The sequence below is a fragment of the Temnothorax longispinosus genome, chromosome 11 (genome assembly GCF_030848805.1).
Source record: "Temnothorax longispinosus isolate EJ_2023e chromosome 11, Tlon_JGU_v1, whole genome shotgun sequence".
Taxonomy (NCBI): domain Eukaryota; kingdom Metazoa; phylum Arthropoda; class Insecta; order Hymenoptera; family Formicidae; genus Temnothorax; species Temnothorax longispinosus.
Genome location: NC_092368.1, coordinates 16,464,175 through 16,479,328, shown reverse-complemented (window position 1 = coordinate 16,479,328; position 15,154 = coordinate 16,464,175). Strand labels below are relative to the sequence as shown.

The 15,154-nt window shown below is 30.6% G+C and overlaps 1 protein-coding gene across 4 annotated transcripts in view; it reads right to left on the bottom strand.

Moving 5' to 3' along the window:
• Positions 1–15,154, bottom strand: part of Calx (sodium/calcium exchanger Calx) — a 64,346-nt gene that overhangs the window by 18,676 nt on the left and 30,516 nt on the right. For 2 of the 4 annotated variants that reach the window (XM_071792465.1, XM_071792461.1), the window contains exons 4-5: positions 3,286–3,501; positions 402–563 (exon numbers count right to left, since the gene is read on the bottom strand). In XM_071792465.1, the coding sequence (XP_071648566.1) occupies positions 402–563; positions 3,286–3,501 (378 nt within the window). The remainder of the gene's footprint in view (positions 1–401; positions 564–3,285; positions 3,502–15,154) is intronic. The other 2 variants (XM_071792463.1, XM_071792462.1) reach the window with 2 other exon arrangements.

Genomic DNA, 15,154 nt, shown 5'->3' with positions numbered 1-15,154 from the left:
AATCTTATTTAATAAATAATATACAAATAATAAATAAGTTATTGCAGATTTTATTTTATATTAAAATTTGTTAAGAAAATATGAGACGTTTTGCAACTATTGATTACCTGCTATAATATTTTTATATAGTGGAGTGATAAAGAGAAGTCAAAGTATTTAAATATTAAATATGTACTTTAAAAATTTTTGATAACATAGACATCTTGTACAAAGTGCTTATGAGAAATGTGAAATTCTTATTTAAAACACTTTTATCTAAAACCAAAGAAATGATAATCAAGAATTTTTTTGAAATAAGAGGAAAGGCAATAAAAAATGGGATGTAATTAAAGTGGTCCGCTTCATATATGTATATATAGTAAGCGATGATATATTAACATGAAGAAAAAATTGTTACTCACCTGTGGGCGGAACGAAGGCAAAGAGGACTTTCCAGAAGATGGTAAGCGAGTGCATAAGATAATCCATCGCGGATGGTGAGGAAGGTTGACCCTCTGTGTTGCCATCATCACCCCCACTGACGGTGAGCGCTTCCGTGAATTGTTCTTTCCAAGAACTTGTGCCTAAGAACGATATTTCACACAGAATTTGTACATCAGAAGAAAAGACAAAGAAACATAGCTTAGAGAAGAGAAATATTGCAATTTACGATATCCTGCAACGGATTCATTTTTTTTATCTTTAAAATCTTTAATTTTTATTATCAATTTTTGAAAATTGACAGTAACTCCTGATTAATTCTCGCAGAAATTATTTAGAATATAAAAGTTTCTGCCTTTTATGCGCAAATAAATGAAATACTCACAGTTTGTTTACAGTTTCTTCAATAAAGACTCAATACTGAATGTAATAAAAAAACCGTTTTTATAAAATAATTTTTTGCGCACATTCAAATCCACGGAGCGCGACGAACAAGCGAATAAAGCGCTTTATCGAGGGTAAATGTCGAAAAATGCTTTGAGCGATTTCACTTCACAGGTCGAGTGAAAGCAGAAAATGCAGAAAGGAAAATCGGACAAAGAAAAGTGCACTATAATAGAGCTACGTGGTACTCTCTTCTCGCTGTAATCGATTTCATCTCTACACATGTATATACACAAACGTATGAAGAGAGAGAGAGAGAGAGAGAGAGAGAGAGAGAGAGAGAGAGAGAGAACAAAGGAAGAAAAGAGATACACAGAAAAAGAAATAGAGATAGAGATAGAAGAACACAGAGAGAACATCAAATCGTTTTCATCTCGTTCAATTTGTGCAACAGATATCTGCCAAATAAGATATTTATAATTGAATTTTTTTTGCGTTTGTAGCGTTATTATATATTTATAATATTTGCAATATTTCTTACGCGCACACCAAATAATTTATCTATTAAATGTTTTGTGTATTATATGTGTTGTTACTAATAATAGCTACTTATTAAATGGGAAACGTTAAAACTTCGCCACCTTCTGTTTCTTTGTGCCTCGACCGAAGTTTTTATCGATAGCCTCTCAGAAATGTTTTTAAGAAACGTAAAGTATAATGAATAATTTCTTGCCGTGAAGAAAAGGAAAGCCTCTGGAGCGCAAATAAAAAATAACTTATTGCTGATATAAGTATTCGTGTTTTCTATGTTCGAAGTCAATATCTAAAGCAAATTCAATACGATCATTTTCAAGGCTTCCATTGGAAGTTTACGGTATTCGTAATAAGAGGTAACAATTACGCCATGTCCGGAGGGTTCTATTTGTTAGAAGTCGGTTCTGTGCAGGGTTATCTCGTGAGAAATAAAGCGAGCCAAGTGATTATACTATATTTCTCTGATTTATTATAACAAGACTCAGAGTTCGAGAAGTATAAAAGCACGTCTAAACAAGAAGGGCACGCTCATGTGAGAGAGAGAAAAGATGGTAGACTTGACCTGAATAAACATTAAAACATAAAAGTAATTTAGAACCTTCAATGCTATCAATTATAAAACAATAAAGTATTTAACCATTACAGTCATAGAATATATAGATTAGATACATAGGTTTGGAATAATTGCTTAATATGTCCAACACTATTTTTATTATTTTGTATCTGTAATTTTTATTATTAATGTATATCTGTCACATGTAAAAGTTGTGCAAGTCATACAAGTGTTTTTTTTTTTTTTTTATAAATTCAACAAGTTTTTACTTAAAAAATCTTAATTTTTATCTGTAAAATAAAAATAAAGTATTTTATAATATATGTAAGTATATGCGAGTAATGTAAAAATAATAATTACATTTAAAAGTATTTACATTTAATATACTGAATATCAAGTTTATTGCAATTCAAATCGCAGCTCATGCATCTATATAGCTTAATGCACATTAGAAAAAGCTGCGCGAGATATGAAGAAATATACGAAGTACGCGATCCGAAACGGTTGCATAGCAAATATATGGCAAAAAGATGTGCGCAGAAAACGCATAAATGTAAGAATCATGCACATTGCGTCGAGGGAGTCTTGAATTTCACGAGCCTCTACATAACGTCGCATTCCTCAGGGTTGCATTTCTGAAGAGCTCCAATCTAGATGCTCGCGCATCCCGTGATACGCATTTTATCCTCCGTCGGGAAAGATTAGGTTGAGTTAGGCGCATACTGTGTGTTCAATAATAAATTTATGGCAGTTGGTGAAGAGAGCCATGTATCTTCGATACATGCGAAGAAATGTATTCTTCTTGTGAAGAAGAAACAACGCGTAAGAAATTTTACTAACTATATTTTACACAATTATGAAACAGAATTTAGTTCAAATTTTCGGACCGATTTTTATCCACTGTTCCCCCTATCTCTCTCTCTCTCCCTCTCTCTCTCTCTCTCTTGCCTCTCATGTTTTAACAAAGAGCTGCCGCGGACGTGCATAACTAAGGGATGCTCTCATTGTCAGCAATGATCATAATGAATATCAAAATTATATAATTATTCTTTATAATTAATATAAATAAATATATCTATACTAATAATACAAATAATGTGTACATGACGTGGTAATATGATAAAAAAAGGTGTGACCTCTCGTGAAAAACTAATTGTAAGTAAAAAATGTGAACTAAATTTTTTATATTGATGGTTGTTTCGAAAGAAACAATTTAAGAAAAATGTCTCTAAAAGTTAAATATATTTGGATTTTTTACTGCTCGGTTATAGGTAATACTAAAGAGTCCAAAAATACTTTGTATGTGCATGTGTACGTGCGCGTATGAGTACATAAGCTATATATCTTACATCTTATAGCAGATGTTCCGAAAAGAGATCATATTAGGAACTCACCGAGTATTATGGAGGCATTTGCTCGCTGGACAAGCTTATCCACAGTGTTCTTGAACTCCTTAGATTCTTTAATCCTGATTTGCGCTCGAAACACCTCGCCCAGGCGCGGTCTACCCAGCAGTGCCATTTTCTCTTCCTCCGTTCTCTCCTCCGGCTGCTTCATCTCCGCCGCTGCAGCCATTCCTGCTTCCGCTGAAACCAGAAAATCGCGTCTTGCTGCTTTAATAATGTCACGGGACATGTTCCATAACAGAATAAGTAGAGAGCCGATTCATGGTCAGATAGGAACAGCGAAACAGTTTTTCCGTTAATTAAGAGTTTTAATTAATTCCAGTCTGACATGATAAATATGCGAGATGTACCGCTGAAAATTTCTTTATTGGATATTTTTAGTTATTGAATGACCCATTTTTGCATTAGCAAAGTGCTGCATTTTTTATAGCTTCAAGAAAATAATTTTAACATCGAAACGTAGATCTACCGACACAGTTCTAAAGTCATTAAAAAATATATAGAGTTATACAAAGTTATAAAATTATAAACAGAGCATTTTATTTAGTATATTAAGAATTATTAATTATTCTTTAAAAATATTTTATTTTTTATTTTTTGTTAAAATTATTTTCTTATAATTATGATATTCATTTTAACTAGTAATATATAGTGCTATTATTTTTATTTATTATATTGATATATATTACTAATTCATATACTTGGTAAATATAATTCTATTTAGCTTCTAAAATACCTTGACTTCCATATAGGTATATTAAATTTTATATATGTATACCCATATAAAACGCGTATAGTATTAAAGACTTAATAACATTATTAGTATATATTGTTAAAGATAAACTCACACATGACACTCCGACCCGACTAAAGATTGATTGTGTGGAAACAATATTAGACAATTGATTGATCGATATCCTCTGTACATGTAAATCTATTTAAATAGACCTTAAACACAGACGACAAACGCGACAAACAGTCGCTTTCTCGCATAGTCGCGGCTTTACTATCGATTGGTCTCATGAATTATAGTCGCACACCTCTCTTAAGCTAATTCCGTGCCTCGTACTTCGTGTCTGACCACGCATCGACTCACATCACTTGCATTGACACTTTTCTACCAGCGCATATAGTGTGAAACTAAATTCACAATCAGCCTAGAAAACATTGTTCTATGCGGCTGCATACAAATGTGGAGATATAAATATTAATTTCGTCATTCTTATATAGTTAGTACAGTAGTTAGTTTTGACAAAAATATTTTGAGCCGTATTATTCAACTATGTCTGAAGAAATGTTAACATGTAAAGAACGATATATTAATAGCTATGTAAAGACTCTATAATTAAAAACATTAAAACTTGATACGGGCAATAAGACCCAAGCGAGACGTTTAATCGCTAAAATTTATTATAAAATACATGTTAAAATTACGAACGATATATTAAGTAGTCTAAATATTATTTATGTATAACGATAAAAAGTTCGGCAATGTGATGTATACTGAAGATTTTGTACAAAATAAGTCTGCTGTGCTATCAACGCATAAATAATACTCGATAACCACATATATCTCCGTCATCGAGGGATGATCGATACTTTGCACCGGATGGTTCGATCGATGATGAATGACGCATTTATTGTCGATATCTTCTGTCCACAACCGTGATAGTATATGATCGTATTTCATCGTAAAAATAAAAGAAAGTAGGAATAAATCCGGGATATGTGCCAAAATAAAAGACAGCCACGAGAAATAAAAGAATAAATAAAAGTTAGAGAGATAGAGAAAAAAAGTATTATTATTATTAGAGAAAATTATATATAATTGTACAGAGTTTCCATTGGAAAATTTTAATGTAGAGATATATATAATTTCTTTAAAAAATAACAAAATTCTACAGAAAAAATTTATTTTTTATACTGTGTATATACAGTTTATATATATATTTCTGTTTTAAAAATCTCTTGCAAAAAAAGTCTATAGACTATTTTTACACTTTCCAATGTAAGAAATCAATTAGCGGACAAACTTATTCTTTAAACGATCAGAGTTATGCCCCAAACACAGCAGGAAAGTTAAAATATCTGTATTAGAAAAATGTATTATTTTTTAATTGCTTATCTACTTCAAATTTTCATTTCAAGAAACATCCTTTTGTAAGCAGATATAAATTTGTTTGCCTTTTACTGTATTCTAGTATTACTCTATAAAAGCTTCTTATAGCTCATATCTCGACTAAAGCCCGGTGGGTTAGCTTTCCGCATTGGCAAATTCAATTTCACTCGACTTTTCCTTGATTCAGGATCGATGTATCCTCCGTTATCTCAGTAATACCCTCCTAAACTTCGCGTCTCGCGAAATATATTTTGTCAGATCACTATTGCGTCACTAATTTCAACATTAAGTATAACAATGAAAATAAGTATTTAATGTTTTATAATATGTAATTATAAAAAGCTTTTGATAATTTACTGGATAAGCGGAAAATAATATTTTACAATAAAATGTAGTTTGAAATATAAAGTAAAATAATAAACATTATTTAATAAAGTCAGGTTATTATATTTAATAATACCTAATAATAATAAAGTAATAATATTATACTATGTAATAAAATCGCATTTATCACATTTACAGCATACTATTGGCGTTTGCAAAATACAATAATAATCTTTGTTGGGGTACAATTTCATAATTGTATCCGTATCCGTATTTTCAACGTAAACTATATTTGTTGTTTACCACTTTTTGTTTTTATGATCTGTATTCACATTTCACTTGTGTGAAAATCCCCAGCTATATCGATCTGAAAGTGTTTTGAATGCTTCCAACCTTTACAAAAATCGGAAAAGAGACTTTTCCGGAACTTTACGTAACTATGTACATCTCAAAACTCAGTTAAAATAAGGTCAAAATCAATTAGCACCGTGAGATTTATAGCATACTCGAAAATAAAATCTTTGGAAGAGTATTCTGTTATAATTATTCAACGTATATAATTAAATAAATAATAACAATAAAAATATTATATAGGATTTAATGATATGGTATTTTTTATCCTATTCTTTTAAAATTAATGGATTTTAATACCCTTGATATGTATAAAAGATGCAGCGAGTTAATCAAATTTGATCTAAATTTACTTTTCAAAGCTATCGGTGTAATACGTCGTCGAACTTGAAACTTATCGAACCCGAATGATTCGAACAAAAGATGCGGGAATACAATTTATCAGGGAAGATGGAGAGGGCAAGGGATTAGCAATGGTAGATTATTCCTGTCCCAGACATGGATAAGATCAATGAACGATCGGTCGATGAACGCCAGATGCAGTCGGGGGTGCGATTTATTGCCCTCGAAATACGTCTTTCGTTGAAAAAGCCGGCGCGTATAAAATTTGCAGTAAAGGGAATGTAATTCGTCTCGGGAATTATTCCGCATTGTGCAAACTTTCTAGCACATTTCCCAGTATTGCTTCCTTCGCTCGAATGTAATAACGCATTGCGACGCATTTTAAGTGAGTTTTGTCACAATGTGAGTTAGCTCAACACAAAAATACTTTACGCGCTCGCATTTTTATGCAAATATAAATTTATTATTAACTTCACTTATTATTAACTTTACTTTTCATATAAAAAATAAAGCGATTTCAGTTTTAAATTTTATTTTATACTTAATGTTGAATGAGTTGAAAAATCTCTTTTTTAGTTCTTTTGAGACTAACAATAAAACACGTATGATACACCTTTTATTTTTTATCTGTTACGAAATTCAAATGCTTATTTGAGCTACTTAGAGTAAATAATCTTAAAATAAAAGAAAGCACGAGATACTTACGAGAAAAAACTGTTCCATTTTTTTATTGGGTAAACTTCGCAATCGAAAAATTTCTAGCTGCAGCGAAACTGGAACGCGGTGATTGAATACAAGCGTTGATAACTAAATATGGTCCTGGCTTTTCCATTAGAATATTTTAAACTTGATTGGTAGCGGGGAGTCAGAAATAAATGGCGGCGGAAAACCTCGTCTCATTTCGCAAGGTTTTTTTTAACGGTAGTGGAATTTTTACGAGCGCTCCTCGATCAAAACGTCGAAATTATCGGAAAACATAAGAAATGGCAGGACGAGAGCAAACTATAAATTCAGTATATGGATACAGTAAAATTTTTTTCAAATTTTAAAAAACTTCAGAAATCTATTTGTCAGAAATGAACACATTATTTAAATTAAAAGATTTTTTTTTTAATTAAAGATTGATTTTAAACTATTATAACTGCCTAGTTAAAAAATTATACAAAAAACTGAAAGGTACTTACTATATTAGAATATCAACACGATGTTATCTCGCGTGCAGCAAACAGCGAGGCAAATCGTTATATTTATACGCGAGCCGTCAAGTTGAAGGTACTTTAGATTATCGTATCTCTCAGTCACAGCAATTGAGTTTCACTAACAGGTTTAATCGATAGCTATAATACCGATTATCTAACGAACATGCTTTTAATATTGTTCTACGTTTTATGAATGGAGCGCAATGCAATATGGCAGTTAACATTCAAGAATTTAAAGCGACAAGCGTTGCTTCAGCATAGCTCTAAATGTTTGAATATTTTAATTGCAGAAATTATATAATTATTCGAAATGAGATAAATCTTCGCGAATTCTTTTTTCCGTTTTAAATATTTAATTAGTACTTCACCTACACTGATTTGCGTATAATTAATTAATTAGCAAAAATATTACTTCACAGTTGTTTGGTTGAAAAGGGTATAAGTTAATGTATGTATATATACGCGAGCTTACTCAGGGTCATGACCACGCGAGGGTCATGACATATCGAAATAAAAATCATTTCAATCAAAGCTAGGTTCTAGATCTAGATATATATTCTTTACATACACCTTTCGTACTTTTAATTTCTTTATCAATTTTTTTATTTATTTTTATTTAATATGTCTATGTTTTTCTTTTTAAGATAATTTTTTGAATTGACAACGTACAGATTGTATGACAGATGTATAGATATTTATCATTTCCACAAAACTTTTAATTTTATTATATACAATTGCAGAGAGGAGAAATTTTTTAATAAATTAAATATGCCACGTTGCGCTATATCAACATTCAAAGCGAAACTCAGAAAAACTGCAGTACGCGGCGATTTTTAACCGAGTGGTTGAGCACGTATATAGGTCGATGTAGCAGCTGAAATTACTCTTGGTTACTGCAAGAGTAAAATAGATCGATCGAGAGATGGATGTGGGGTTAGCAATGGGGGTGCTTAATGCGAGACTGGGTTTATCATGGATCACCCGAACGACCACTGCAATTGGGGGGATGGCCCAGAAGTTAAGAAAGTTCCAAGTGAAGAAGTTAAGAGATGACGCAATATTTTGATCAATCTATCAATGGAATATTAATAAAGGGTCTATATTAAACGCGTGATTAGCCTCGAGCATAAAGCGATCGAGAACCGCGCTTTTACTCTCGCTTTTGGTAATATCGCATCGTTTAATTATTCCCGCTTTCTACCGCGCGCTGTCGATAGAAATTTTATTTAAACATAATTTATACTTCATGGAAAACTTGCACCGCGCTTGAAAATTCTCAGAAGTAAAATTACGAGAACTTTCTCAATTATTAACGAATATATAAATTCATCCTTGATATTTTAGATCTGTAATTCTATCTTCTAGTACACTTTCTCTGCCGCGTATACTTAATTTGCAACTTGTTACAGTATTTAAACTATTTCCTGAAGATAAATTATTATTGCTTAAGTTATATTCAGAATTTTAACGTTAATTAAATAATGTTTGTTGCTTTTTCTTTTATTCTTTACTAATTAATTTACTAGTTACTTATTAATTATTATTATAGTTATAAATTTGTAATTTATATACTTTATATACCTATAATTATATTGCTCTTGCTTTTGAATATTTTCTGTAATTAAATGTATATACAAGTAAAGATGTATTTCCAGTTTGGAATGTTTTAGAATACTGTATTATTTGTTTTAACTTTATTTGATTATTTCCTTCATTTTTATTTGTATTATTTCTATTTTATTTCTAATATCACATTTTCTTTAATTGATTTCTTTTTAGAGACACATTGTTGCATAAATGCATCACTTATTCGCTAATACTTTGTCGACCTGTTCGCCGTCAAAGTTCGCTCGGCTTTAGCCCGGGAATCCATTTTTAGAAGCAACGTATGGCGCTTTGCGGCCAACGTAACTTACGTCGCGGTAAGGTTACTTTTAAGTAGTAAATTAGACGCGTTATTTCGAGACCAGTCAGCAGAAATTCAACGAGCAACTGATTAAAAGTTTATAGTAAATTTATAGTAAACTTGACCAGGTCCTTGTTACCTTATTGTTACTGCCGTTGTTATCGTCAGGACTTCAGAAACAAACAAAAAACATTTTCCGACTAAAGGCTATAACACCACAAAATGCATAGCCCAGCATAAGCATAGTATAAGACCGCTAAACCAATGCTCAAACTATCCAGTATAAAATCACCATATTAATTTACATTAGATGCTCATTGATCCAACGGTCTTATGCTATACGCTTGCTACGCTATGCATTTCGTGTGTCCAGGGTTCTTATAAGTGGAAAATAACGATGGAAACGATTCAGCTTTTCTTAAATTATTTAAAAAATCAAAAGAAATTTTTTTATCCGAGAAAAATTTTGCAACTTATCGAAACTGGAAATAAACTATCTTACTTATTGTTAAAGTAACAGCCACAGTTGATATAATGAGATAAAAAAGTCTCAAATATAAACATAAGATCCAAAACTTTCATGACCTGGAAAGATTAATTAATTCCTTAATTAAAAGCAAACAGCCGTGGGTTAATTAGGTGCCACGCAAAAAACGTAACAAATCGCCAGAATTTCATACTCATTTCTATTCCTCTTAAATAGATAAAATATGCATTTAAACAACAAAATTTATATATTTATACATTAACAAAAAAATGCATCCCTTACAGGCAAAATAATTTTGTATTTATACTCGTTCTCTTCTCACAGACGCGCGAATCTCAATGTATTATTTAAATAAAATAACTTTATTATAACTTACTCGAATTTCTGAAATAATTAATTCTTCATGACATTAATCGAAACTATATTAGAAGGTAAAATCGCTAAGAATAAAAATATTTTTTTTTATCTGAACTTTATCTGCTTTATCATACAAATCGTAATATGATTTTATATTATTATACATATGTATTTTGTAATAATGTGGGATTTTTATTATTTATTATAAAAGTGTTGTTGACAAAAATAGACTAAAATTCAAATATCGCTTATATTGTGTCTTTTCAAAGATGACAGAATTGAAACTGAATTTCCGATGGAAGTTGTATTTTAATTCGCATGAGTAAGGATCAATTCCTCGCGCTTATCCAAGTTCGTTAGCACGAATAACATAGTCAGTCACGCATGAGAGGATATTTCATTATGATAGAAGTTATTTTCCTCTATTTATCAGCAAGTCGGAGGAAAAACTGGCTTCCGACAGGTCACGTTTACTTTGTTCTTATCAGCGTTTACATTTATGCGACTTTATCATTCATTTTTTTTAAATATTTCGTTTTAAATTAAACTTACGAGTAAAAACTATTTCCTAATATAAAATTTCCATTGCCAATTCTGCTTAGTGACTTATTTTTCGTTCATATGATATGTATCACATTATTTTTATTTAAATATATAACTGTTGCCAGCACAGTTTTCACGGAAACTTATGCTCAAAATGATTATTTATCAGTGAACATCACATAATATTCTAATCTCGAGTGTTATTTATTTCAACCCACGCTTGTTGCTTTCGACGTGTTTTTATGATAGTAACCGTTCATTTCGGCTTTATATCAGTTGCGCCTTGTGACAGTACAAATCATGAATAAATACAGCAAAGACTTATAAATAAAAATGAGAAATGTGTAAAATAATAAATAAAAATTGTAAATAAAATTTACAAAAATAAAAATCATAAATAAACATCATAAAATTTTATCGCATAAATCATAAATGTAAAATAGCAAAAATTTATCGTGAAATATTATAAATAAAAATGACATATGTTTAATAAAATAAATAAAAATTATAAAATATTGTTGTGGAAAACAATAAAAGTTATAAAACTTTATAAGTAAATGTAAACTAATTTTTTATTACAGGAATTACGATTAAAAATTATAAAACTCTAATTCTTTCTGTACATTTTATCATAATAATCGATCATCAATTGCATATAATTTATATAACTGGATTGTAGTAATAAATGCATGTTGTTTAATAAGAGTATATCTACTTAATTTAGTTAAATAAATAAATGCATGTTATTATCATTCATCTGACTTAATTTATTATTAATTATTCATTATTATGTCATCATCATTTATCAGTCACTTAAAAATGATATAATCATATATGCGCTCTCGCATTCACACAAGAACGCACACATAATACGCCGCTTATCGATTCTTTTTGTTTACGAGCGATTAAATTACATAATTAATTATATAAATTAAATGACTTATTTATCTTTTTCTCTCTTTCTTTTTTTTAAATATATATTATACAGAAATTTAACCGCTATATAAACGCACTGTTCTCAGTAATGCATTTGGTTGTAGAAGATAACTGTAGGAAACAGAATCGAATACACGTACAGGCGTAAAACTGTGTTAGCAATCAGTGCGTTATCTTTTATTCGTTATGTTCATTCACAGCGCGTTATTATCAAGGTTATACATGATTAATCACAATGAATGAACATCGCCTTATCAATTAAATCGTCATAGATATACATGTATATATAAAAATCTCTCATCGCTAAATATTATGTTTTCAAGTAGACTCAATATCTTATTCCAATTAATAATATAAACCTATTACCTTTTATTTACATTTTACATACGCGTGTATACTTTTTTTTTTATATTTACGCGTTGCGTATTTATGTGCTTTATTCATGTTTGTTTAATCATTATTTTCTTAATACTATAATATTAAGAAAAATAATGGTTAATTAAGAAATTTTCTGAAAGTTTGGTTTTTCAAATTGCCATACGACATTTTAATGATAGATATAAAATCGTGAAATCTGCGTTCGCAGAATTTCACGCCATGCAGTGATGTCTAGGTGATCGTAGTAACAGTTTAATATTCAAATTATTTTATAAACCCTAAATCATTATGATAACTCATTAGATCAATTTTAATAAATTTTGTATTACTACAATGAATGCTTTTATTGCATTCATGTACAGTTTTGGTTCAGTGCAACTTGCTATATTACGACATTTTAATGACAGATATAAAATCGTGAATCGTGCGTTCGCAGAATTTCACGCAGTGATCGTTAGTATGTATGTACATGATACGATGAGCTGATCGATCATTAAATAGACATTAACGTTTCGTCTAACTCGTAAACACGCGTTTTATAAGCAATACCGCATTCTTGATTGCACCTTAGTGCCCATAAGTAAAATACGCCTTGTATGATACACCGCAATACAATCGTAATGGCGTTACCATTACATAGAAAGTGAACTTTTGCATATTGCGATGTGACAAGTATACTCGCACAGGAAACAACTTCTGATCTGCCATAGCAAAACATTTCACGTCCATATTTAATGGTCGCCCTGAATTATCGTCGCGTTCGCAGAAACATCTTGAGACAGGTGTTTTAAAGTTTTAAAATAACCTCGATAAAAACGGGGTATCCAATTTGTATTCTTTAATCATGCGTTAAAGCGTATAAGAATTAAAGTATAATGTAAGCAGACATTTTGTACAACTTTTGTACAAACGCGAATTATACACCACGAGCAATTAAAAGGGGAAAATAACTGTTATAAACAAGTTTTTAAATTCGAGAGAGCGATTTATACGGAAGGAAGAAATATAATCACCTGCAGGGCTTAATACAGGATATCCTGACCATAAAACGCAGCACGTTACACAATGGATGGAGTTCAGAAAATAAATGAAATTGCAACACCGACCGAACGAGACGTGAGCTCTGGGCGTATATTATTGGAAATGTAATAATGGGGTCGTCCGTAAGTTCGTTGCCTCTCTATTCTTATCAACAAGAACGCAATATATATAGTAGAATGTAGATAATGATCCACGTGATAAATAATGATATATTTGAAAGAATTGTAAAAAAGAACAGTTAATTAAAATTAATAAAGTTAATAACAAAATTATATGCACAGAGATAATAAAATTAATTAATATTTATTTGATAAAAAAGACAATTGTATTTAAAAAAAATATGAAATTACGTCTTGTCAATTTTTTTAAAATACAAGATAAAAATAAATTATTATTAACATTGATCATTATTATATTTGAATCATTACTGTCATTATATCATTATATTTTCCTTTCATTGTTATTATTACTGTTCTTTTTGTGTTTTTTGCTTTATTATATTTATATTTTATTATTATATTAATTTTTTATATTATCTATCGTAAAATGGGAAAAAGATTAATTTCTATTCTAATTGTTATAATTCCAAGAGCAGAATAACAAAAACTGTACAAGTCGTATCTATAATAATTGAAGTGAATCTTAAGAACAAAAAAAATAGAAAGTATCAAATTAGCTAATCCTTGTCGTTTGCCGTCTGACATACATTTTGTGTCAAATACACGTTACAACTAGTTACACAATTCTGGTCGTCGCGTCTAGTTTGTGATTGACGTCAGACTGTATTTAAAGTTCTATATAGAATCGACATAGAGCTAGATCAGTCACGCGATATTCGTCGTGGATTTTCCTGACTCATACGGGCCGCAAAAGACCATGGATCCCATTACAATGTTCAAAGTTTCCTCCTCTCGCTCTTTTTCTTCTAACCTTGTTTATTCGCCGCCGTTATTTATAGCATTACTAATCGGAATTTCTGATATGGTCTAATATATTATGAATAATCTCAAAATATCAAAATCAAGAATACCAAACTTATATGTGTGCCTTGCAGTTTGATAACAAAAAATATAACATTTATGCAAACTTACATTATATCTAAAAATTCTTTAAGAATTGACATGATTAACAAGCAAGTTAATATGATTCTTATAAAGAGAATTAAATAAAAATGAAAGTTACAGCTTTATATGCCGAACAGTATCATCATCGTTTTTGCGTCAAATATTCCAAAATGTACACAATTGCGAAAAAACCAGAAATTCAGCTGCTTGTAAAAGTGATCGTCGAAAGCGAGCAACGGAAAGGAAGGAAATGAAACTTGCGCTCTTGTCACGGTGGCTCAAAATCCTCGCATTAGCTTGCATCAAATTGCACGTGAATATGGCATTAGTCAGAGCGCGGCGGTGTAATCCGTGTCCTTCACCGCCGTAAATTCCATCCGTATCATTCTCAGCCTACATCGAGAACTGAATAGCACAATCAGCACAGATTTTATAAATCGGGTTGGATTTTGAGCTCAACATTTCAAAGTGACAATTTATTTTTTTTTTTTATTCAGTATTATTTCCTGCTAAACATTTACGAACTGTAGAATCGTTTTTATATATGCACCTTTCATCAAACAATCCAGCATTATTTCCAGCAGATTCGGCACGAATAAAGGCATTGAACAGTGAATGTACGAGATTATTGGCGATAGAATTATTGTTCTTCATTTCATCGACGAAAATCTGAATGGCAATATATGTATAGTAGATTTATTCGAGAAACTATTTTGCTGCAATAGTGCAAGATTTACTTTTAACTACAGGACAAATAGCGCGATATTAGTATGATGGATATACTTTTCACTGGTGCCAGAAATGAGCTGA